The sequence below is a fragment of the Tribolium madens genome, unplaced genomic scaffold, assembly GCF_015345945.1.
Source record: "Tribolium madens isolate multiple individuals breed KSU strain unplaced genomic scaffold, Tmad_KSU_1.1 Scaffold_11;HRSCAF=98;Tcas5.2_LG3b, whole genome shotgun sequence".
Taxonomy (NCBI): Eukaryota; Metazoa; Arthropoda; class Insecta; order Coleoptera; family Tenebrionidae; genus Tribolium; species Tribolium madens.
The window spans coordinates 2,195,009-2,222,668 of NW_025400975.1; the positions used below are offsets into that span (position 1 = coordinate 2,195,009).

General features: G+C 28.7%; 1 protein-coding gene across 3 annotated transcripts in view; it reads right to left on the minus strand.

Annotated features, from left to right (window-relative positions):
* The window catches only part of LOC123005795 (probable 3',5'-cyclic phosphodiesterase pde-5), a 52,984-nt gene that overhangs the window by 14,440 nt on the left and 10,884 nt on the right, over positions 1 to 27,660 (minus strand). For 2 of the 3 annotated variants that reach the window (XM_044399763.1, XM_044399772.1), the window contains exons 4-6: positions 12,819 to 12,881; positions 9,198 to 9,507; positions 4,345 to 4,546 (exon numbers count right to left, since the gene is read on the minus strand). In XM_044399763.1, coding sequence (XP_044255698.1) covers positions 4,345 to 4,546; positions 9,198 to 9,507; positions 12,819 to 12,881 — 575 coding nt within the window. Of the gene's footprint in view, positions 1 to 4,344; positions 4,547 to 9,197; positions 9,508 to 12,818; positions 12,882 to 23,128; positions 23,237 to 27,660 lie in introns of those variants that run through there. The other variant, XM_044399779.1, reaches the window with a different exon arrangement.

Consider the following 27,660-nt stretch of genomic DNA (forward strand, 5'->3'; position numbering starts at 1 on the left):
ATTAATTTACAATGAGTGGCAAAATTGAAACTATTTTTGTTAGACAAAAATGTTCAAACAGGTCAATTTTATAAAAAAAGACAATTTTCAACTTTTTTGGTTTTTGAGTAATTACGTCATCAACATTTTTTTAATGAAAACCTTTAATTTTTTTATTGTCGAAATGACAACACCAAAATATTAAATACTACATAAAGTTTTCGAAAAAAATCACCAAAAATAGTGAAACAGCATTAACAAAAAACAAACGTACAATTTTAAACCAAGTTAAGAATTTTGTATTTAAAAATAGGTATTTATTATACAAGACGATAAAGAAATTGTTTATCTACGAGTGAACTTATTTCACGAGTAGATAAACAATCTTTATCGTCGTGTATAATATAATTTTTTTTTCTATAGCAGGACTTAAAGTTTAAGAAAAAAAACAAGATTTCAAAAAAAAACAATTTCAACAATTGTCAATACAAAACGTCAGATTATCTTTAACAGATTTAAAGCAAGTTTAAGCCTTGTTGAGTCGAATTCGAAGAATAAAATGTTAAATAAAATAAAGTGTATTCAACTCGTTTGAGTGTAATCGGACGCTTTATTCCAACTCGTGGATAATAAAATTTCTAAATTTAAAGTTAAAACATTTTATCCATCCTTGTGGTTAAAGTGCTGCTTTATCTACTCAAAAGAGTTGATAAAGAAATAGTTTAACATCTGCTATAGAAAAAAAATGTACCTGTTCGAGCATTTTTGTCCAAACAAAATATTTTCAGTTTTAATAAATAAGATTATTCCACAATTTTGCCGCTCATTGTCTATTACTTTTTTTATCTTTTCAAAAAAAAAACGTGTTCCTTATTTTGTTACGTTTGTGCATAAAAAATGTAACAGCTACCATTAATTAAAAGCTCTACTAATCAATAATTCTGTTGTTTCAACTCAATTACTTATTTATGCATTTATTTTATTTCATATATGCACGATTAATAATTTATTTATCGAAACCAATTATAAAAGCAGTTACATGTGACAAGCATTTCGAATAAATATAAAAAAGGAAATTCCTACATCCAATTTCTAGAAATTATGCGTGAATCTCGTCACGCGACAACTTTTAACTTCATAAGCATAACCAGTATAGTGCAGAAGAATAACCAGTAACCAAGAATTTCTACCATGAATATTAAATTTGAGCAAAAAATTTACCACACAATTTTATTGGAACTGTAATCTACATAGTTTTATCTTTATGGTCAACTTTATGAATTTTTCGACTTTTCAAAGTGTTTATTGGTCTGTTTATTGCTTGCAAAATTCACGACATCATTATTACTTCTTTTATGGAGAAACAGCAATGTTCGACCGTAAAAATAAAAGTGTGTGAATTAATAATGCGTTCTGACAAATTATTAAATTTAGTTAAATAAAAAGAGATTTTAAAAAGTAAGAAAACCTGAATCAATGTTCAATAAATAAGCGATTAAAAATACATCCGTGCTGGAAATTTCTAAGCTCTTTAAAAGTCTAAATTCATTTCTCGATTTAAATATGTTATAACGAATTCTTGGCACAAGAAAGAGTATTTACAAGCATTATTTCACTACGAGATTCAAATTAAATGCCAAGAGATATTTCTTCACCTTCAAAGTTGTGTAGTAATTAAAAGCAAAATATTCAAGTTGAAAATGATAAATGATTTAGTTTCAAAAACTCGACTTGTCAGTAATTTGTTTTGTTCCTTTATTTCCCGTTTTATTGTCGTAGTTATTGAATTTACTGGTATGCTGGATATTAGATTTCATTTTACCCTTAAATATCGATAATACACTGCGGACAACCACAATGACAAATCATTCTGTTTTGACAAATTATTCCATCCGTATATTAGAAAATCCCTGCATTTTCCACATGCTGCTAATACACCGAAATTAGCTTGTTGCTTCGGTATAAATTATTTATTTAATTCACACTAATCACAGATTAATGTGATCGTAAATTAAAATGTCACCGTGGGCTTTATATTTATAACTTACAGTTCTGTAATAATTTAAAATTACGATTTAATTGGACATAATTGCTGATGCGTCTAAAATTTATTTCACATTTACGATTGATAAACTACAAGTTTGATATCAAAGGCACGAAATCTATTGTTTCTAACCAACGATTGGAATACAGCGAATTTAGTAAACCTCTTTAATAATAATATCAAAGCAGACTTTAATATAACGCGAGGATCGTTCAGAGGAAATTATATTTTAATAAATAATATATAAGGCTGTTCCAACCCGTCACTTAGGAAAAGTACCCTACTCACCCTACAGGCCCTTAGGTTAAATCTCTTCTTATACAGTGAATGGCAATTTTATGGAATAATCTTATTTATTAAAACTGAAAATTTTGTTTTGATACAAATGCTCAAACAAGTCAATTTTCTGCTTAAAAAATACGAAATTCTCAATTTGATTTAAAATTGTGTTTGCTTTTTTGTTGATTATCACCACCATTTTTGGTGATTTTTTTTTTTGGAAACTTTACATAATATTTAATTAATATTTTGGCGTTGTCATTTCGATAATAAAAGATCTATCAAAATGGCTAAAAAAATTAAGAGTTTCCATTGAAAAAAAATGTCGATGACATCATTACTCAAAAACCAAAAATGTAAAATTTTAAATCAAGTTGTAAATTGTGTATTTAAAAAAAAATGACCTGGTCGATTATTTTTATGAAAACAATAATTTTCACTGCAGGTTAGGTCAGAATTCGCACTACAGAGAAAAATTTCAAGTAAGATAAGATACAGGAAACATGAAAAAATGTGTAAAAAATTCCACCTGTCACATTAATTTTTTGACATTCGACATTTTTTATGAACATGCTTATTTATAATTATTTAGTAAAGGTAATCAAATTTTGCCAATAAAGACCACAAATAACATTAAACAGACTTACAATTTAAGATACTTACAGCTTCCTTGTTTCCTCTTCTAATAGCAAAAAAACTTGTCATCATTTTCCCAACAGAAATAAATAGAGCCAAAATGAAAAATTTAAACTCTCATAACTTCGAAATTTTTATAGATAGAATTTTTTAAATATTTTTTTCAGGCTCCTGGTATCTTACCTTACATGGCATTTCAAATTTGATTTAAAATTTGGAAAAAATAACATATCAAAACGTATACCCGTCTATGGGTATCAAATTAAAAATTTGGAAATATTCTCGTGATAGAAACGGAACTACATTAAAAGAACCGCATTGTTGTGATTATTTATTAACATTGAACGGCTCGTTTACACAAAATTATGAGGGAAAACAATAAAAGCTATTAATAAGAATTTTGCAAAATGTTTCTGATACACCCTGTATACAAATAGAATTGTTAAAAAGAAATAAAAGATTACTCAGTTATAAACAAAAATTAAACCAAAAATAACTAATTTGTTTTTAAATTTTTATACAAGAATTTTTTTGCAAAATGAAACAACTACTTTAGCTTTTAGCCTAAAGAAGTTTAAAAATTATTCAATCACCTGGCTCTACTTAATAGCTTAGAGATTTTTTCATATAAGTACATATATCCTAACAAAAAAATGTTTTTTTTTTTTAATTTAGATTACCAAAATTTTAGACTAATTGAAACATTATGTTTTATTAGCTAGTATTTTTAGGTAGGCCACTTTCTTTCAAAAATTTTGCTTTTGGAAAAAAAACAAAAGCATGTTTAACATTTTCGAACAAAAATATGAAAGTTATTTAAGAAACCATTGCAAGAACTCCGTCATTTCAAAATGTTAAACATTTTAAATCAAAATTTTGTCTACATGAAATGAGATATCCAACATTAAATAAGGGGTGTAGAAAAATATTTTCTAGTATCTGCAAAGATGTGTTTTGGTAACTTAAATAAAATATTCAAATTTTAATTAATTATGTTTTGAAAAAAAGAGTCTCAAAAACCAAGAGTCTTAAGACTGACACACCATTAGTGCAGATTTAGTGTTAAATAATTCTAGAACATACTGTACCTAACACTTAACACCAACACGAATCAGACTTACATAAAAAGGTTTCAGTGAAGCGTAAAAAGAAATAGCACTTTCATGATACGCGAACAAAACAACTCAACTTTGTCTTTATAAAGCTCCATACGCGTTTATATTTCAGTTACAAAGAAAATATTTTAGATTAAACCTGACGCTTGTTCAATGTCTGCAATAGATAGACACAATACATGTGTGACCACTCTTCGAAACTAACATTTTCTTATCGCTCGTGACCAAGGCACATTTCTCTGACCCACTCAATTGTTTTTTTATCCTATCCTATACGTCAACAAGACTTACATCGTTTGGTATTCCATCCGGAAAACGAGGGTCAGCTTCGCCCCTGGAAAGTCTAACAGGTTCAAGAGTTTTGGCAACATACAATGGAACACTGACTCCACTTTTTATTTTCTGTAACTTCGGTTCTCCATTTTCATTCTTGCACTCAATTCCTAAAAAGAGGGCTAAACTTTCGGGATCACCTTTATCCACCAGATACAACCTGTAAGAGAAGACGTTTAGAAAATATTGATTTTAAAACAAGACGACAAAGTTTATTAAAACTGTTTTGCTTGGGGAAAAGTTTTTGCACAAAATATAATAAACAATGCTCCCTATTGCCATGTTTTAATATTCCCAGGTATTTTGAAAATGTTAAAAATCTGATTTTTTTAGTTTTACAAATTAAGAATAAGATATGTACCTCAAACGGGCATAAAGAGAGTTAAAGACAACAAAATTTTCATTTACTAAATTTAATAACTCAAAAAAATAAGTGCAAAAACGCCGATTTTTTTCTGGAAAATTTTGTTTACCACTTCAATACAAAAATACAAGAAAAGTAAAAAAACAACTATAGGTACAAGTAAATAGAAAACAGGAATTTTTCGGGTGCGGATAAAACTTGATTAATCGGGTACAAGTTCAAAAGTTTAAAAGAATAGATTAGGTACGTGTATCGATTCTTTAAGTCATAAATTAAAAAATTCCTATTTTAATTTGTTATCTTTGAAAATTTAATTTATTTGATAATTCATTGCTACAGTCTTAAAAATTTCAACACACAATCCTTTATCTGATGGCACACCCTTAGTTTTATTAGATTGGTTAATTATTCAGTGAATGTATACAAGAAAGTAGGTATGTTTTGTGTGCTTTATCTCAAACACAATCGCTTAATTTAAAGATCCGTAGAATTTAGCCAATTAACTAGAGAATTCGTTATTTTAGGAATGTTTGATGGATCAATTCTTAATAAAAAAAAATGTAGAATTCAAAAAAAGTGTAGAATTTATTGTAGGTAGAAAGTGTATACGTGAGAAATTTTAGTTTATAATCATTTCGACTTTTTTTACTCTATGTCGGTCTTAAAAAAATTCTGATAATATACGTCGTTAGGTTAATTGTAGCAACAAATAAAAATTTTTTTAGCTGAGGTCAAGATTTTTTGAAAAAAATTTTAATCTTTTTTGTTATCTCTACGGTGTAACCACAATTTTTTGTCTTTTAAATTAAAAACGCAATTTGCAAGTAGCCACTACATCAATGCATCAACTTGATTATAGAAACAAATACTTTATTATTAAAACAAAAGAGTGATTCAAAAGTCTTGGACCATCTCTTGGGTGGTGATAAAGGACATCAACTGAGTTAAAAGTTCCCATGACAAAAAATTGTTTGGGCCTTTCTTCACGAGATACCTCAACCTAGCTCTTCAAAAATTAGATCTTTGGGTTAAGTTTTTGGCCGTTCAGATCATGTATTTTTAAATTTAGTTAGCACAAACAGCAGATTTTGCAACATTAAACAGATTCCTGTTAAAAAAATCACCAATTTTTGTCTTATGGCGCACAAAACATTTAACAAACTAGGAAATTCAACAATAAATTAAATCTGACAACATCGAAAACAAAAGAGTTAATTTGTCTACACGATACTATAGAAATTGTCTGTTGTGTTTTTTCTCAGAAACCAAAGCTTGAAAAAAGTTCTGTTCTCGTTTTTATGCTTAGCTTAAAGTCTTTTATCATCATTTTTCAGTACACTTTCCTGTTTTATCTAACCTCGAGGTTACGCCTCTCGGTCCGACAACCAGCTCTCAGAGTAATGATATACCAGGTGAATAAAAAGTATGGAACCAAGCGTTTTTTTTTGTAAACTAAGCACTCTACAAAAAAAAATAATAAGTGTAGCGTAAAGTCCAATTAAAATGTGACCATTTATCAAGAATAACATTTTTCGAAATTTCTTTTAGTTCTCGAGTTCTGAAAAATTTTTTTTTTTAAATGGCAACCCAGTATGGTAATTTTTTTAATTAAAGATTATGATCTAAAAATGACCTCTAATTAAACAGAATTGTTTTCTAGTCAGTACTTTTTTTTTAATAAATTGTTAAAGTTGCGTTCCGAGCCCATCACGAAGATTTTCCGAACTTGAACGAGGAAGTCGTTTCATGACTTTGGTCTTTGGAGAGCCCGGTTTTTGGTGCAGGTGCTTTGGGGTGGTTCCGGATGGATCAAAAAATGTAAAAACAAATCATTTTCTTCTATTTTTAGTCCATTCGAAACCACCCCAAAGCACCTGCATAGAAATCAGCGCTCTCCCATGATGAAAAGCATGAAACAACCACTTCGGTTAAGTTCGGAAAATCTTCGTGATGAGCTCGGAACGCAACTTTAACAATTAATTAAAAAAAAAGTACTTGCTAAAAAACAATTTTATTTAATTAGAGGTCATTTTTAGATCATAATCTTTAATTAAAAAAATTGCCATGGTGGGTTGACATTTAAAAAAAATTTCGAAAAATGTTATTCTTGATAAATGGTCACATTTTAATTGGACTTTACGCTACACTAATTATTTTTTTTNATTAGAGGTCATTTTTAAATCATAATCTTTAATTAAAAAAATTACCATAGTGGGTTGCCTTTTAAAAAAATATTTTTTTCCAAAACTCGAAAACTAAAAGAAATTTCGAAAAATGTTATCCTTGATAAATGGTCACATTTTAATTGGACTTTACGCTACACTAATTATTTTTTTTGTAAAGTGCTTAGTTTACGAAAAAAACGCTTGGTTCCATACTTTTTATTCACCTGGTATGTATTTCCCACTTAGATTGTAATATATTATAGGACGTTCAATTTACATTTATAAAAATTATGTTTGAAACATTTCGACTAAATTAGTTTCTTTTTGGAAAAATATTGGAGAAAATTTTTTGAGTAAATATGTAATTTTGACCATTTGTCATTGTCCTATTGCAAGTAATTATGTTAATTTTCGCCGTTCCATGTAATGATATAAATAACATTCAACAATTTACAATTCTGAAGCTGTCAGTATCACCCTAGGATCACACAGGACTGTTAAGAGGTTTTAACTGCCGACTTTCGCTTTAATGCCCGAAATATTAACATTTTCAGAATTAAAAAATTATCTTTTTTAAGTTTAGTGATATAATACCACAGAAAATGTTGTACCACGTGCTGTTAAGGGCCATAACAATCTCGGGGGGTTTAAGGCCCTTCTTCGTCGACTTTCAAACATATCTTTCGGTAGGTAGTTATAGTCCTCTTAACAGCCCGTAAATAACTATTATGCCCTTGTTAATTAATTTAATTACCTTTAACTAACTCGTGAAAATTATTTAGACAACATACCTACCTACTGAACTTCTGAGTTTGGTTAAAATTTGCAGTAGAATTCTATCACGTATCATAATTAATGCTAATTACGAATATCTACAACTTGTTGCACTATAATTGAACAAACATTTTAACAGTTGTAATTAAATGAACAATGCTTTCGAGAGAAATTAGTTTACTTTCAGATTTTTTTTTAATCAAATAGGAGTATGTATAAATCTAAGGGCCAGTTTCATAATCGAATTAAAGAGACTTTAAAGTTAATGTTGGTTTAGAATGTGAAATTTTTGACAACAAGTTTGTAGTAATCAAGCCATTCTAAACCTAACTGAAAAAGCACATATAAACAACTTATATGAACCCGTTTTTTTAGTTTTGCACCAATAGAACACCTATAAAAATACACCATTTACAATATTAACAAAATTCTCTAACACTGAGTGAGAAATTTAATTTATAAACTTTTTTGTCCCTAATAATTAAACGCACGGTTTTAAGAGAAGAGGTAAATAACAAAAATATGTTCATTAATTTTCGACTTATTATACTTTATTAACGGCATTCTTTCAGTTCAGTTGCTAACTGAATTGCAAACATTCTTTAGCTTGTTCTCAATGACTTTCTGCTTATATGAAAAATTAAAATTTTATTCGGTTTTCCTAAATGCAAATACATCTAAAAGGTGACAAAGCTTCTATTTTGTAGATGATTATAATGTAATGCCTATTTTATTACTATTTTTAAAGACGAACAATTAATGAATGAATTCCATTATACGTTTAATCAAACTTTGAAAAGAAACAAAATATTTGTAAATTAAATTCTTTGTCCAAAAATAACAAAAATTACTTACGTTTTTATAAGACTTACAGTCATTGTGGAAAGGCATAATATCAGGATTATTTATTTATAATTAACTAATCTTCTATTTTTTATGCGGTCTCAGATTCAACAAAATTATTTTATTTTGTACTCAATGTTAAGTGCTTTTATCTACTAATTTCAGTAGATAAAGTAGTCTTTTATCGTCTAGTGAAATAAAGTAATTTTTATCTACTGTTTATATTCAAGAAATTCTGATAGATGAGTATAAAATAAAATGAAATATTATACACGACGATAAAGATTGTTTATCTACTCGTGAAAAAAGTCCACTCGTGACTTCGTCACTCGTAAACTTAACCTTTTCACTAGTAGATAAACAATTTCTTTATCGTCTTGTATAATAAATAACTATAACTAATCGTCAAAAATATTTCTTAACGCATTTCTGTATTTTTTCATAAAATATCAAACAAATATTTCAAATTCAAAAAAACTTCTTTTATGTTGTATTTGTTTTTGTTATAGAAAGCATCCAAAGCAAGAAGTATTAAAACAGTAAGATGTGCTTTACTTTTAAAAATGAGAAAAACTTGAAGTTCCAGTCGAGAAATCATTGATGTATGGGGTAGGAAAATGTTTGAATTTGCGACAATGTAAAATTAAAAAAGAAAAATCATTTACCTAAACCCGTCTGCATTGACGGCGGAACAAATGCAGTTGGCCAATTCCCACAAGACGTGATCCTTCGTAGGCCTCAGTTGTAGACTGTGAGTAAGATCCTGGAGCATCTGCCGTTTGTCGGCGTGGACACAAAACTTCCATCTCGAAAGACTGGTTTTCCGGCCGTTTCTACTCGCACTTTCCGGTTTCTTTTTTAAACGTTGAGATTTACGTATGATCCACCTTTCCAGTTGCTCCACTTCAACCTCGTCCATAACGTAGCGCTCCAGGAAATCCGGATGGCTGATGAGGTAATCAGAAATTTGATCGCCTAGAAAAATCGAAGAAATATCAAAGCTTTACGTTCGTCTCTCGCAGGTCTTTTTTTATCATTTAATTAATCTCGAGCGGGTCGATGTGTTATCCAGATGTTGAAAATTAATTTACTATTTGTGTTTCAGGTGTGTATCACATATACGTATCTGAGGCAAATTTAATTATTACAGTTCAGAAACTACATTCAACAGCCTTTAAAGGATCTAAACTAATTTGCTATATTTTCGTAGCAAGTCCCAAAACTACTTTTTGCGCGAAACAAGATTAAATCTTTCGTTTCAGATGAAACAAAGGTAAATTGAAATATTCAACTACATTACTTTTGAATACCATTCATCGGCGCGACCTCTTTACACATTTATTTATTGCTTGTATATCAGAACCAATAAAATGTACTTTTTTATTACTGAAAGCCGTTAATGTCACAATAAATACGTAAAGTGATTATAAAAAAACGAAAAAAAAACTTTACGTAGGTTGACCCGAGTTCTTCCTGAATAATATGTAGAAATTTAATAAATAAGTTACAAAATTTATGGATTTCTAGGAATATAAAATGTTTTATGTCGTTGATGCAAAAGATACGATTCGAAATTACGACCAAGTGGACGGTGGGAAAACTTGGATCATTTAACGAGTTCGCAAGGAATAGCTAAAGTGTGTCTAAGATAAATTGTTCTTCAGGCAGTAGTTATTTGACACAGGCAGTAGGAAAACTGTTCAAAAACAATATGTCTACACCTACTGTAGTAATCAAATATTAAAAATATTTTTTGTAGTGTTCTTGGTTGTTTTCTACTCGTAAATATACGATGTGTACCAAAAGTTGATTTGAATTGATCAAAGAATTGTGATTATTTTATTGTCTCAATAAGTGTTCTTTTACAAAAATAAGAATAATGAATAATTCTATAAAAATACCCGCCACTACTAGCCACACTCGTGTATAAAAAATATGATATTTTTAAGTTCAACCTTTTTATTTTTTACATTTCATATCATTAATGTTTTACAACTTCTATGAAAAAGCACTTTAAACTTAATTTTCACTGGATACATTTTTTATGTTTTGCAGTTTATTTTATAAAATCACTTTGTCGATAAATGCGTCCATTTACATAGACGTAAAATATTAAATCACTGAATAAATGAAGAGTCCATCAAATTAATGATAACCTTTGATAACATTTTTACGTGTTTTGTAGAATGTCGCTTGTACAAATATAAAACTTAAAATCATAAACCAAAACAATTTTAAACAAACTAATATACAACACTAATATATTAAACTGTTGTTACTACGATGCATTTAAGGTCTCATTTCCCGCTAATATACGCTCTTCTAAATATACGTCGTCAATTATATCGTATTTTAGAAAAACATAAAATACACTTATCTTGGCATTTTGTCAATTTTGACATTATTTTGATAAAATTCGTTATAACAATTCCTAAATTTAGTAAAATTTCTGATCAAATATCACCTTTTTAGTGAAGCCAAAATGTTACTTTTTGTTTCAAGTGTCTATATTTTTTTAAAACAATAAAAAAATGTTTTTTTTTAAGATTTCGTATAAGTACAATTGGTCGTACATTTTAAGATATTTTATAGCGTGTTCCGTTTCAATGTTACAAATTTAAACAGGTGATAGAATATTCAATTTTAAGACAAGATTTCCCTAAAACGAGCATCGAAAAAAGCAAAATAGTACTTTTTATTTTATAACAAAAATATCGACATTTGATCTTTGAATTCATTTAGGTGTATAAAGGTTATCAGCTGTACCAAATTTTGTAACTTTATCTATGTTATGGTTTCTGAAATACAGAGAAAAATTCATTAAAAGGCCCATCCCTTTCTGGATGTCTTTCAACAGTCACTTAGACAGTATTTTCGATATACATTTACACTTCATACACATTTATACTAAACTTTTATCTTAAAATTGAACATCCTGTCTACATAAAATTGGTCCAACGTTTATAAAATGTATCTAATTCCACTTGCTAATATCATTTTACAACAGACTAGGTACAGTTGGAGACAAAATACTTTGGTTGTCAATGGCACTTGAGTGACATTAAATTGTAAAGCACGCTTTAGGACTGTTAACCTTATTTTTACCTACTGTCAATGATAGTTGACAAGTTGTATGTACATATTTTTGATAGGAAAATATAATAACGGTCATTAATTTGAAATTGTCATTCATTTTAACGTTAAAGCTTGAATTACATTAAAGTGTCAGAAAAGTGACGACCAAAGTATTTTGTCTCCAACTGTACCTCTTATTCATCAAACAGTTAAAAATAAAGATCAAAAATCATTTAATTTACCATGAGATTTCAAGTTCTCTTTTTGTAGGTACAATTTTTTAAATTTATTTAATAACAATAAATCAATATCTTTGCTTGATTTATAAATTAAACATGTCAACACCAAAACATTTAAAAAAGATATATGTAATAAATTATATTCATGAACGGTATTATAATTTTTGAATAATTGAAATATTATCCATAAACATAGGTATATGTAGACTTAAATTCAAAAAAAAATTCTACGGTTCCAAGAAATTTATAATTAATTTTTGTTTTATAGTTTTGTAGCATTTTTGGCTCTAAGGTAATTCTACTCTGCACAAAGTACGAAAACAAAGTAGAAAAAATACAAAGGATGTTTCAAAATTCCTCTAAACAATAACAAAGTTGTTCCTATTATTTACAGAATTTAAAAACCTCCACATTTAGGAGTGAAAGTTTAAAAAATTCATAAATTTGTCATAAATAAATTCATCAATACTTTATTAGGTTATTGTTGTTATAATTATAATATTATTTCGTCCCATTTATGATAACATCTCGAGTGCTCATTGCGATAAAACCCATTACACGGACATACTGTTATCGTCGGTGGATGTGGCAGCTTATTCAAGTAACATAATACATTAATTTATACTGTTGATGGAAATTTCGCACGCATGAAAAATCTACGTCGCTGGTTGAAACAAACCTGTAATTGATCCTAAATTCACATTATATGGAAAGCCTCTTTCAAATAACATTTACTTGCATAAAAACCTTCCGCGAGTCAATCTTACCGAAATAAATCTCGCGTAAACAGATTGAAAGCTGCTGGTCCACAACATTACGATATCATCATCCATTTTCATAAATAACACGTAAATAAATAAAGTCAAGAACAAACGTAAGTAAGATAAATGGGAATCCGCGTCAAAAGTCAACTAATAAACTTATTTCACTCGTGAAATTTATTATTGAAAAAGAAAAATGTCGATTTCTCACCTGTAATTTGCGGCGGTGGCATAGTCGGTGAGTTCGCGCCGTCATTCTTCAATATTGGAGATCCTGCAACAAAAATGCTGTTTTTAAAATACATACAAACAATGCTAGAAAAGGGTGGTTGCTAAAATTCAATTCAATACCTGTTGAAAATAATTTAGTATTTAACCTTTTAATAAACTTTGCTTATCTTGTACCGTTAAAATAATTAGCCTGTTGAAAATGTAGGGACCTTGTTTGTATTATCTGTCTGCTAGTATCATCTATGTTTACTTATAATATGCACCACTGAAATAATGACAGGCTTGATCGACATAATCGGCTTTGTTAAACAAGGTAACACAGTAAACCACTTGGATTTATATTTATTTTATATTGTGTGATCGAAATTGACTCTGAAACACAAGTTCGAGTCTTTGCTTGATCCACAAAAATTTGTACTATAACGATTTGTTAAACACAAAATAATTCTGTCAAGTACCAAAAGACTTTTTGCAAAAGCAGAACTGTGATTTACTTACAAATGATTTAAAAACTTATAAAATCAAAGTTCTAATTGACTGATCTTTCGGTTGACTATAAATTTTTGTGATTTAAGCAAAGACTTAAATTTTGCTTTTCAGAGATGACTTCGACCACACATTTATTTGAGCACACAATGTAATTATTAAGTAAAAATCCTTCGGTCCCTTATGGATTTTGCTTGACAACACGTTATCGAAAAGTCTTTTCAATTTATCTCACTTTCTTGTGATATTACAGTTAAAAATTTCTTAACAGAAAATAAAATTCGAACGACGTTTCAGATACATAAAAAGTAAATTAATCAAATTCTGGCATTTACGACGTATAACCATTTTTCTTCTTTTTTTACACATTTTATACTCATGTACCTATCAGACTGAAGAAGATTGTCTTTTGATTTTCCATTGTGAGAAAACTTTTGCTGAAAGTAGCAAGAAACCACTGGCAAAATAGTTAGAGTTCTTTTTACCCTAAACCCACTCAGTTTAGGAAGCCCCTAATTAAAAATTTAAACATTTTATCTTTGAACTCGTTTAGGTGTATAAAAGTTATCATCTGTACCAAATTTTGAATTTTTTTTTCGAAAATGTTGGAAAAACCTATTAAAAGACCCCTGTATAGTTTTATAAGTATTAAAAATTTAATTTTTTGTTATTTTTGTTTGTTAATTTGTATTTTTTTATGTTTGCTTTTCACCCCGCCTTCATTCCTCTTTTCATGGACCAACAAGAAAAAAAAATCGCAAAATTTTAGTTGTCCGGTTAACTTTAGCCAGTGTATAATCGCTTGCAATATATTTTGGTCATCAATGTCATTTTTTGACAAACTTATTATTTTTGTATAATTTAAAATTCGTGATAATGTTAGTAATAATAGAAAGTCAATCAATATTTAAGCAATTTTTGACTTTTTGAGAGAGAAAAATCAATCACAAAGGAAGGGTAAATTGCAAAATTTCTGACGTAAAAATATTTTTTTGTGGCATTAACGACCAAAATATATTGCATGCGACTTTACTTTTATTAAAAACACATTTTAAACAAGTTTGTCACATTATATAAATAAAAAAAAATCTTTAAATGTGTGGTTAAATGCAAAAGTAAAACAGATCCTAACAAATTAAGATGTCTCATTAGCTTTTGTTCTATAAATATAAACTAAAACTCGTTAGTAGATTTCGCATTTACAATAATTTAGTTCTACTACAAATTGTCAACTTATTTGTTTCCTTCCTTTTTCCAATTACGACACAAGCATCGAACTGAAAGCATGATAAAGCTTCTTAGGTCTGAGCTTTCAACATCATCAACTACAAAAATGTTACCTACGTTGTTAATAGAACATCGAGAAAGTCCAGATACAATTGCAACAGACTTTTAGTTGAAAAAGCGATATATAAAATAAATATGCACTTCTTTTCCAGTTTATGTACACCGTAATAATAATAAACGTCTGAATAATTTGAACAACTTTACATTTAAATGCGTCTTCTGTTTCTCGTTAAAATTCAAGTAGGAGTAAATATGTGAACTTACATTAAAACTGACTATTTAAAATGAAATTATATCTAATTCAATAATTTTATGTAAATTCAGAGTTTCAAAAAGTTTTCCTGCAATAATTCCCAGTGCTTAGTGCAGCAACCATTGTTATGATTTTAGTTAGTAGCGGGCAACATAAACCACGTTTAATTTACATTTACAGTTAATCGAGAACTTTTCAAATTGTTATGAATTATTCAAACAATTTTAGTCCATACGTTTATCCACAAAACAATAATTGAAACAAAAATAAAAAGCAATAATCAAAACAAACTACAAATTTAAATTTTAATAATTGGAAGTTCGAACTAGTTTATTGAATTTCCACATTATACAGGATGTTAGATCAAATCTAACACACCTAAAAAACAAAACCATATAAAGGAAAACATCAAATTTATACTGACATAAGAAAGAATTTGCTTGAAACTTTAAAATGATTGGATTTTATTGTTAATACAAATTTTACACTTAAATTTTCTGTGTTAATTAAATATTTGTGTTAGCAAATATTTGCGATGAACTCTGCAATTTACGCAAGAATCTTCCAAGAGTGCGTTTTTAATTAAGAAATTTTAGATTGAGAAATTCTTTTGCATATCACTTCAATAAAAAAATCCAAATTCAATTCTAATACTTATACATAGATAGAAGCAGTATCCAACAAATGTTTGAGTTGTATGAAACAAAGCATGAAATAAAACAATGGTCTCGCTGCACTGCAGATACATAGAGTTCATAGACTCCATTAGGTTCAAATCCTGCTAAAGCACAAGTTTTTGTCTTTTGGTTTTAGAAAAACGAGAAAAAAAGAGCTTTACATCCAATTTCTGTAACGGAACATTATAGACATCCAAAAATTAAAAATAAAATAGAACTCATGAGTTTGAATCTCCAGACGACATTAAACAAGAATATGGTAAGTGCCATAAATGTCGCTATAAATTTCATCTGGAGACAAATCTCGCTTTCTTTCCTCGGAGATGTATTTCACATATGACAAAAAACAAAGTAATGTGATTTTTATTGACTCTGAATAAAATAAATTAGTCTGAGCCTCCAAAGCCACAATCGGGGCTAAAAATCGCTTACTTTTTCCTTTCCTATACTGAATGTAATAAAATTCATTTATTGTATTCGTTCGACCCAACAAATTCGGGTTTCCTCATGGATGACAAAATTTTACGATTTGATTATTCAAGTCGGATTTAGCTACTTTGCATTGTGTTCATCCTGTTATGTGGCTTATAATCGTTAAATCGTTCAACAAACAAGTAGAATCCGGGATGGATTAACAGCAAAGGCTAAACCGCTGCTAAGCACTTTAAAATCGTTAAATTATAGATTAAACTCAAATAAAATCGCCGTAATAATTAAATTGATTATAAGCAAGTCGTCGGAATTATTGAATTTTTTAACGAAAAACCGAGAACTGGTTCGGCTCGTTTCCACACGTTTTAGATCTGTCACGCCAGACTAGAATATTAATCAAACTAATTAGCTCTTAATGGAATTGGCAAGCAATACTGTATTAAAACACTCTCAAATGGAAGATTGATTTGCATTTCTTTATGCAAATCGCAGGATTCAACCCGATTAGAACCAATTAAAATTGCCATATGAGGATCGTGATATTTATGAAATTACTAAAATTCGTTTAATTAAAATGAACGCCAACGATCTTTGTAACAGCTGCGACAAAACGAACAATTCCTTTTTTACAAAAAATAAATTAATTAATTTCAAATGCCGCGATTTGCTTTTCGCATGTTGGAAAATTTTAACAGCCTCATGACGTCACAAGTAATGAAGTTTCCCGACTATATAAACCAAACAAATATTTATGAACAATAATGCGAATGGAAATAGCAATAAAAATTAAGAATCTGCTTATCGCAGTAATAATCTTTTTATCACTAATCACACAAATATAATCAATATTTGTGTATAGCTAGTGTCAAAAATAAGCGCCCTTTTTCCCAAAACTACCGTTTTATTTCAGTATTACAACTCGTCATTTAAACTGAATAAAACCTAAATATTTAGTTAGTTGAAATATTTCCATAGGTCAAAACAAATATCACAGGCAAACATTTTAACAAGCAACATTATGTATGAACAGTATTACATGTGTTTTTAATGGTACTACATTCATACTACGCATATATTATTCTAAGAATTAATGGAAAAATAAATAATAATACAAATTAATGAACTGTCAGTTCAAACTTATTTATCTCTTTTTTATTCGAACATAATGTGACAGGTACGAATGACGATATCAACATATTCCACTTGAATCATGATAATAAACAATAGTTTGTTATCAGACACGTGTACAGACAACTAGATTCGCAAATGTTGCAAAATTTGTTCTAATAACTTCGCTTTTCTTGAAAACAGAGTAGTTCACTTTGACGCTATACAGAGTGCGCCAGAACTCGCGCCCCAGAGAAAATTTTCAAGTAAGATAAGATACCAGGAACATGAGAGCCCAAATACCAATTCTCATGGATTTAACTTCTAAAAAAAATACGGATATTTTACGACCCTTTACCCTTTCAAATTTCACTCCCTTGGGGGTGAAATTTCCAAAAATGGTAAAATACGTATTTTTTTATTTTTAACCGAAAGCCTAAATACCAATTTTCATGGATATAGCTTTAAAACATCGAATTCACCACCCCATTTAACCCCCTTAAGGGTTGATTTTCCAAAAATCCTTTCTTATTGGATGCCAACGTTATAAAAGGTATCTACTGTGAAAATTTGAAATTTCTGTCTCCAGCGGTTTAGACTGTGGGTTGATAGGTCAGTCAGGACAAGCCTCTTTATATATACAGGGTGCGCCAGAACTCGCACCCCAGAGAAAAATTTCAAGTAAGATAAGATACCAGGAATATGAAAAAAATGTTAAAAAAATTCTATCTGTCAAAAAATTTTGACATTTATTTTTTGACATTTGACATTTTTTTATGTCTATTTAATGATACTGATGATCTTGTATATGTTTTTTTACAAATATTTAGTAAAGGTGCAAAAATTTTGCCAATAAAAGCCACAAATAACATTGAACAGAGTTACAATTTAGGATACAGCTTCCTTGTTTCCTCTTTTAATAGTCTGTAGCAAAAAAAAAATGAAAAATAATTTTTCCAACAGAAATAAATAGAGTCAACATTTAAACCCTCATTACTCCGAAATTTTTATAGATAAATTTTTTTAAACATTTCTTCCATGATCCTGGTATCTTACATTATATGGCATTTTTCTCTGGGGCGCGAGTTCTGGCGCACCCTGTACAAAAGAGTTCTTAAATTATTTAGCACAAATTAACCGCAAATATTCTATATATTGCGGTAAAATAATCTGGTTGTGGTTAAAAAATTGTTGTTTCAATATTTTAAACAAGTCTGCTTGAAATTTTAAAACATCTTAACTATAGAACAGTGTTTTGGTTAGCCACCATGCACAAGAAATTCTTCTAGAACTGATAGGTAGACAAATTTTTGACTATTTTTAAATAGAAACTTGTAAAATGTTAATTAAAGACAGTTTTTTATTAAAATGTAATAAATAAATGCATGTTTAGAAATCACAAAGAAACATAAAATATAAAATAAGATACTACAATGTAAAAAAGTATTTTTAAAATATCTGAATTTATGTATCGTGTTAAATAATTCTAACAGCCTGAATTCCCAAGTACAAAAAAATAATTCCTCTACTTGGAAAATCCCTTTCCACCTGTTTGCGTGAGGGATCCTGTCAAATATAATTTAGGCGTGATGGAGGAAAGCAGGTTTGTATCTGCTTATTAATAACAGGATGCTCAAAATATGGAAATTTAATTCGATTAAGCGTAACGATGCCCGTGTGGCTACTACATGCCTATATTATAATCCTTTTATGTTATTATCCATCAATTTGCAATCTGTTAACCCGATAAAAACGTAATAAAAATCTTAACATTCGCGAAATAAAATTAGCAATAAAATTAGGAGCCATCAAGAATGCTACTGTAGAAAGACTAGAAAAGCATGAAATAAGATCAAGTTTATTTGATTACATCAGTAATTAATACCGGAACTATTTATAGAAAAGTATATTTGAAGAAAAATGTATAAATGGAAAAGCTCGAGTAAGATGCTTACGTAATTAAAGAAAAATTAGCTATTGATTGGATGCTATTGTAAATTCACTATCTGTCAGTGATGATTTAATGGATGTCTAATTCGAGTAATTAACATTATTTGTTAATGTTATTATTGTATTAAAAAATACCTACTGGTAAGATCTTGTTTGGAAAACTCAACTAAAAGGTATAAAAAGTACCACATTATCACATTTAACCTAAAAGCATGGGCTAACGTATAAAATTAGATTTTAAACTCTTCTTGTATTCGGACCCTTTATAATTAAGTACAAATTAGGTACTTGTAAAAGAAGAAATTACAGAAAATTTTAACCTAAATGTATTCAATTCTCTTAAAAATCCATTAACAAATTAAAATGTTTATTTTTTGTGATTTCAAAGTGAAATCTCGTCTGAAATAGGTATTGAGTTCTGTTTATTAATAGATGCAAAACAAAGACAATATAAACTGCTTGAAAGCACTAAAACTTTAATGTTTTGGAAAATATGATCTCACGCAACTTCTATCTTTGAGGATCCAATTATGTAGAAGGTTCGAAATTAGAGGGTCTCCCCTTTACTACTCGTATTCCTTCTACTACAAATGACAGGCGACCAGTGAAAGGAAGTTAATATTATAAGATTGGACGAGTTCAAGCCATAAAGCTAGATTGTATAAATAAAAGAAACGGATAATAAATCTAGGAAGTGCAAATCTACTACTGAAAAATGTGTAAAAAACTCGATTAAACAAAAATAAATTTTTCTAATACCTTTTGTTCTTACAAGTGGACAGTCAAATAATCAAACAGCAATTTATTAATTGTAAAGGTAGATAAAATTCTTTAATTTTTATTTAATAAACACATTATAAACAATTATTGAATGCACTGTTTTGTTTTTTTTATACTTATCCTCCGCGTGTTCAAAACACTAACTTACCTCTGATTAATTCATTTTGTCCAAAAACAAAACGAAAACAAACTTTGTGAAAATAAATTCGTAGCAATCCATACCTATTACTATATGTAGTAAAAAAAACTGAAGGTGTCACCGTTAAAAAATTGAGTTCAGTTTTAGAATAGTAAAACATCTTGTGAAAATTCTCGTAGTGTTAAAATAATTACTGATTGATTTTAAATTACAAAATTTTCTTGTTTGAACATAAAAAAAAATTAAAAACCTATACAGGATGCTACAGAAAGTATTATCTTTGTAGCCTACCTGTTAATGAATTCTTTTTTCAATATTTTAATAACACATTCCTTGACTAGGCATCATCAAACGTGAAGAATATTAACGTTTAGTAAAGTTTAATTAGGTTTCCATTTTTATTGCAAATTATTTTAAAATATCATTAAAAACACTAAATCTAAACCAAACTCTAAACAAGTTTGTAAACAAAATTCTTCTATTTATCACTATTTTTGTCACCGATTTTTTAACTTTCTTCACCAACCTTTTTTTTAAATGTCTTCTAACTTGTATCCTACCTAATACATAAATTTTCTACAACATTGATTAGCAAGTAGTTTTTAACTAAACAAATCATAAAATAAAGCAAATGTTTAACGGCAAATAACAAATCCGCTTTTAACTTTAATAATAATTCAACAACATTTACACTAAAGTAGTGATGAAGCAAAATGCTCAATATGTTTTGTTTTGTTTATATTAACGACAGGTTAGAAACATCAGAAATAAAGTCACCTATTGACTGTTGACAAATTCCATGTAAATTTTCCTATAAATAGGTGCATCTCATCATTTATAACTTCAAGTGTGTGCTCGGAAATGTCAGAAAACGCTTTAGAACTAATGTCTATCTGTGTCTCCCAAAATAATATATGTAAAAGCTGGCAATTACTTCACAATCACACTTGCTAGAAAACAATTTTTATTTTTTTTTACTCATTTTACTCATACATACGAGTAATTAGCATTTAGATAGAGGAAGTCATTCCGCTAATGGTAAAGTCAATCTTTACGAGACCAGACCTATTTTCCGTATAAATTTATTTGAGTTTATCATTTGCGTATTAAAACTTATTATTTCGATATTATATTTACTACTACCACATGTTGCAATAATGGAATGTAGTCGAAAACTCACTTTCCTGGAATAATTAACTAGGTACATGCAGACTAGTTTTTTAGTACATACGAACTTGTTTTGTTATATTTCAATGAGAATACGTTGTCAAAAATCATTTGTTAGATATTCACATCAATACATGAAAACACAATTAAACATAAAAGTGGTTAGTGTAAGTTTATCAAACTTTTTTATATCTATTAAAACAAACAGACAATGTGCTAGAAAGTTATTTGTATTGTAAAACTGCCAATAAAATTTTAGGAAAATTGACTATTTTATTTTATTAGATTTCCCAAAATTAGGTATGACTTTTTATCAATAATTATACCAATACCTCGCATTTCACTTTTTTATAACCAACTGTAATTTAACGTCAACGATTTTTGTTTCTATTTTTTTTTTGGTATAGTTACATCAAAATAACTAACTAAAGTTTTTAAAAAATATGTTGTTTTCACTGAAACACTTATTTTCTCATGAATTATAGAAGAATCCTGAAATTCTCGGTAAAATTCTTCCACAAAAAAGCTCCAACAAGGTGGTGGTTTCTCAAAATGTTATACTTTCATTTTTATTTGACTAAAAAATGTTGTTTTTTGTTTAAAAATTTTAAATTGTTAAAGCCGAATAACAATTTATTATACTTTTATTAACTAAAAACACTTTATATATTTTTCGTTAAATTCGTTGGAACATCTTTTTTTTCTTTACTTTTTAAAACAAAAGCTAATGGCTTTTTTACAATATTTGACTTGGACAAAAAAAAATGTTTCAAATTTTGTTTTTTAATACAATTCTACAAAAACTGTTGTTTAGATTTTGCATAAGCTAATATTTAACTCATGTGTGTTTTTGGGACACTTGTATAGTATTTATAAGAACCGACTTATTATTGTCGCAAAGTTATTCAAGTAGGTACGTTTTGACGAGCCCATGTGACACAACACAGATTAAGAACTTGGGAGTGGTCTTAATCTAAATTCAGAATAATATTCTTTAATGTGATGATTTGATTAGTTTTTGTAGCGTAAGACAGGCTTATTTAAACAGTAAAAAACGCACTTATATAAAATTTATGAACGAAAAGAGCGTTCTTTTTGTTAACTCCCAAATGTACACAAGCAGTTAATACTAATCAGAATTATAAATAAAAATTACCTATTGTTAGCCAAATGTGGCAAGTATTAGAAACATTTCTAGCGTTCACACATGATGTATGCAATAATTTATAATTTCCCAAACACTGACATCGTTATAACAGCACTTGAAATTTTCAAAAAATGTTTTGAAGGACTTAACAATTCAACTGAAGGCGTCGATTAGAATAAATTACAAGACATATCTAGTTTACAATAGTATTTATGATATAATATTAATTACATCTTTTGAGTGCAACAGGGTCATAAATATCACAACACAACGTGGGTCGTACTTATTTATAAAACAGATTTATACTTTTGTAAATAATTCCATTAGCAGCACGAAAAACATATAAACACGGGATGTCCACCACTTACAATTCTGTCGACAGAATTATCGCTTTTATGCCGGAAAAGTTCGCTTTTTGTTAGAAGCTTTATTAACAAAACGTAATCTTTAAAAAGGAAACACTGTTATAAATATGAACAAGAAAACCTTGAAAGAAACTGAGAATTATTCTGTGAGTTGCGAGATTTCTTAAATAACTTTGTTCTTAAAACTACTGCCGTTTACTCAATGATATTTCTCCCAAATTGTGGGATTGTGGAGTTGTTAACTTTGTTACAAAGTAAAAACTGCAATTGAGTCCCGCTTGACTCACTTTATGATATTTACTTCGTCATAAATACTAATTAAATATCTGATAAAATTATTCCTATCTCGATATACGATAATACGTTTATTAATGTTCGTCTCGTGTGAAAAAATAGCAGCAATCTATTTTCATATAGTTATAAGGTCGTCGTGTGTTTGAGGTGACTTTGAATGCGAAAGCTATGATTTGAAAAAGGTGGTTTTCGAGTGGTAAACTCACTTTTTTGTTGTCTTCCTCTGCAGAGAGTAACAACAGTTCGCGAAAGAGCACCCCACATGTCATCGCGGTTTGGTAGCAGCACGACGCGTTCGTTTCATGGCACTTGGAGATACTGACGTTGAACGTTGCCGAAAGCGTCTCGCATCTTGATAAGAGGGAGATTAACCAAAACATGCGTGTGCGCTTCTCCTCTTGAAATTTTTAACCGCCTTTTTGTTTGTATCCAGACAGCTTTCAGTGTTAAAAAATTTTCAGGACTGAATATTTTTCGAGTACTTGAAAGGAAATTCCGACGATTTCCGAAAATTATTGATGATTTTGGAAAAAAAACGAATCCATTTTTAATTTTTTAGAAAAGTAAACTGAAATTTTCAGGTACTTACAAAAAGATTTTTTAAATGTTATGCACCAGGATTATTACAACGGTTTATTCAACTTTAGCCACAAAATAATAAAAATTTCTCAAATTTACCTTAACCGGAAGTATAACACGTTGTGTGTTTATAATTTGTTTGTGACAGTTTAAATTCGTTCAAAATTCTTATTCTTTGAAAGCGAAGCTCATTTTTGAGAAATTTTCAGCTTGTATGAGATTTTCAACTGTTAATATATATAAAAATCGCCCCAAGCCATAACTCCATTATTTATAAAGATATGACAATACTTCTTAGAACAAAGTTGAACAGTTTCTTGTCATCTATTGTTTGCCATAGATGCTCAATCAATAATGCTTCTTGTTTCACGAGAAGTAACATTAATTTCAGTTTTTTAAATGTAACAACCGGTATATTTTATTATTTTTGAATCCCTCATTAAATTGTCTTACTCACTTACTATCATTTATCACTAACTTTTGATTTTGGGCAATTTAAAAATTAAATTAAATAAAGAAGACTGTGGAAAATATAGAACATTTTTATTCATTTTATCTAAGACATCCAAACAATTGATAACAAAAAACTGTGCAACTTGGCCAAAAAAGTATTATAACGTCTTTAAAAGTAATGAAATTATGGCTTGGGACGTTTTTTATAATACAGTCTGTATAAAGTATAAACCCAAGGACCATAAAATTTAAGTCAAAATATGTTTGCTTTTAAAGTCCGATAAGTACGGTTCCAATCATGAAATAGTATATTGTACAACAAGTGTTAAAAGTAGCACTTTTCACGCGCATGTAAAAGTACTTTTCATACGTGTTGCATCCAATACTTTTTCTACGACTGCATCAAATACGCAGAAAAACACGAAAAACGCATTATTTTGTTTTCATTTGTTTCATAACGGTTTATAATATCAAATAGAATATATTATTATTATCTACTTATTTATAGTTATTTATTCGACGAGTTTGAGTGTAAATCGGACTCTTTATTCGACCGAGTGTATTTTTAAACCACGAGTGTAACGAGTGGTTTACAATCCACAAGGTGGAATAAAGCGTGCGATTTACACTCAAACGAGTGGAATACAACATTTTATTCTTCGAATTAGAGTCAACAAGGCTTAAACTTGCTTTAAATCTGTTAAAAATAATTTGACGTTTTGTATTGAGAAATGCCAAACAGTTGTCAAAACTTCCTTACACGGGAAAAAAAAATCTATAAAAATTTTGAAGCTATGAGAGTTTAAATTTTGCACTTTGATTCTATTTATTTCTGTTGAAAAAATATTTTTTCAAGTTTTTTTGCTACTGTATCCTAAATTGTAACTCTGTTTAATGTTATTTATGGCTTTTATTGGCAAAATTTTTGTACCTTTCCTAAATAATTATAAAAAAAAATATATATACAAGATCATCATTAAATAGACATAAAAAAATTCAAATGTCAAAAAATAAATGTGAAATTTTTTTGACAGATTGTATTTTTTTTTATCTTACACTAACTGTTTTGAAATCCATAGCAATGTATGTATTTCGTTGAGCATAATTCTTATAGGTACAGAGTGTTAAAAAAGAGTGTAAAATATTTAAGGAGGTAATAGTATAGACCAAAATAAACAAAAAGGTTTTAATAAACTTGGGTACGCATGTACGCAATGTAACGGTTTCAGAGATATCGAATGTGATAATCTTTAGAATTTTTACTAGAAGCTTCTCTCAGATTGCAAATAAATGTTTCAAAAAACAAATATGTAATTAATCTTCGATATCTCCGAATGTTCATTCATCAGTCACATGTTATATGTAGAATGAAAATACGTGCAAAACACGTAAGAAGCAAGTGTTTCAGAATAAATATTCTACCTCAAGAGTGAGAATTTTTACTTTCTATTACATACCAAGAATGATTTCAAAATTATTACATTCACTAATTGTCGTAAAGAAATATTGGATTCTCAAACTGTTAACAAAATCACTGACAAGTTTTAGTTACATACTCCTTAATCTCAAAGGAAAATCTTGCGTTTTCCTCAAAAAAATTTGAAAAAAAACGATTCTGAAGGATCATTTCTTCAAAATTTCAGAATCGTTAATTTGGTGGTTTTATATGTATAAAAATTAGTGTAAATTATTATCCAGTTCCAATAGCTACTGTGTTTTCGTATTGGAATTGGATAATAATTTATTTAATAGACTACGTTTTTATAATTTTATAAAAAATAGCTTAATAGAATTAACAATACCACAGACATAAAAACTGGATATAGCCAGAATATTTTAATAACTAAAAAAAATCGCCAGAATTTACTTACTTATTAATAAAAAAGTATACTAATTAATTATTTTATACACCCTTAAACTTTGTGTTCGCTGTTATTAGAGCTACAGACAGAAATAAGTGCCGTTTCATTTACTTTGTATAAGTGTGAAAATAATCATCAAACTCTTAAATAAAAACAAAACAAAATTATTAGACTTAAACACTCTTTCTCTAAAATTCCATAACATACACAAAGGGCTAAACAACCAAACAAAACACATGACAACACACACAAAGCAAGCAAAACATACATTTGAATGAATATCAAAGCTCTCTTAATTCACATTTATAGACGTTCTGTACATACGTTTCTGCTCTTGGCATTAGTTTCCATATTTTTTTTGCAGTATTCATAATCTAAAATAAAAAAATAAGTTTATTTATAATAAAAACTATTTTCGAAAAAAACATCGATCAAAACTCCTTTTCAGTAATATATTTCCACGTTGAAAATCCTTTTGTTGTTAATTAATTAATTGCTGACGTCAATTGGCGTTCCATATGTGAATTTGTTTAGTTGTGTCATCTAAATATGGTGGATTAACTCGAAAGCCCATAAGCCCAACATCAAATAGAGAGCTTTAACGATCCTGAGATGTAGCAGAGTAGCGATAGGAAATTCATTACTTGAGATATCGAAATCCCACTTTTACGGGGTTATGGACGATCATCGAGTGCATTAAGTAGACACAAAATTTACTATCACTCCATTACCTACTTCTGAAACTGATAAGCTACTGTTTCCACTAAACTACTGTAGATCACTGAATTTTTGTCTTTTTCTAACATCAGCATAGATAAAGTCGAGTTCTACTTTTGAGAGCAGAGTTTAGTGGTATTCAAATGACTAGATTAAGAAAATAGTACTTATATATTATTCTGTTTGATAAACATTAGATTCGTGCATGATTGAGTCTCATGGCATATTTATACATACACGTAGGTAGAACAGAAATATTATAATAAAAAACTGTAGGTAATCATAATCAATCAATTTTTCTAAGATAAGTGAATATGACTTGACATTCTCAGCTTGCGGAATTCAGAAGATAAAATCTCGCGTCTGATTTCTCTCAGACGGAGTCCCATTTTTTGTAAATCTCTCCGGAAATGAGTTTTAAATAAACTTAAATAAAGACATAATCCATCATATATTTTAACGATCCATTTTTAATTTCACCATCGCACCCACGTGCTATTTCAACTTTTATAACACGTGGTTATGTTGAGTTATACTTTTTTAAATATTTTGCATTCGAGTTTTTCAATTTTGTGAAATTAATCTCTTTTATAATTCATAATGTAAAAGTTCAAAGTTGCAAATGAAATGGTTAGTATACTTTATCACAAAGGATAAGTTTGACTTTGAGAAAACGGAAATGTTGTCTACCTACTTATTTACTTATTTTCTCTATTTTTCCTTATTCTATTTTTAGTTCAAAGGACTTAGTTGCTGCGAGTGCACTTTATTACCACCATCATAACTTTATAGCCGTTGCATAATGTAGAAGAAATTTAATTAAACTGAAACGATTTGATGATCTCTTGAAGCTGAATTTTATGACATTTTATTTGTTTATTTGTCAATTCGAGGTATCATTTTCAAAGAGTTTGGCGATAACGGATTGAATCATTAAAAAATTTTTAGTAATTTAGGATTACCAAAATTCAAAAGTGCGGAATAAATATGATGATGGAATATACTTTGTGGATATATATTTCTGCAATTTTCGGCGAAAGCTTTAGCAAAATTCAGTGTTCCTAACGACTTTGCAGGCTATCCTTTGAGACTTGAACTTCATATCACGCTACACTTTTCTGTTGAAT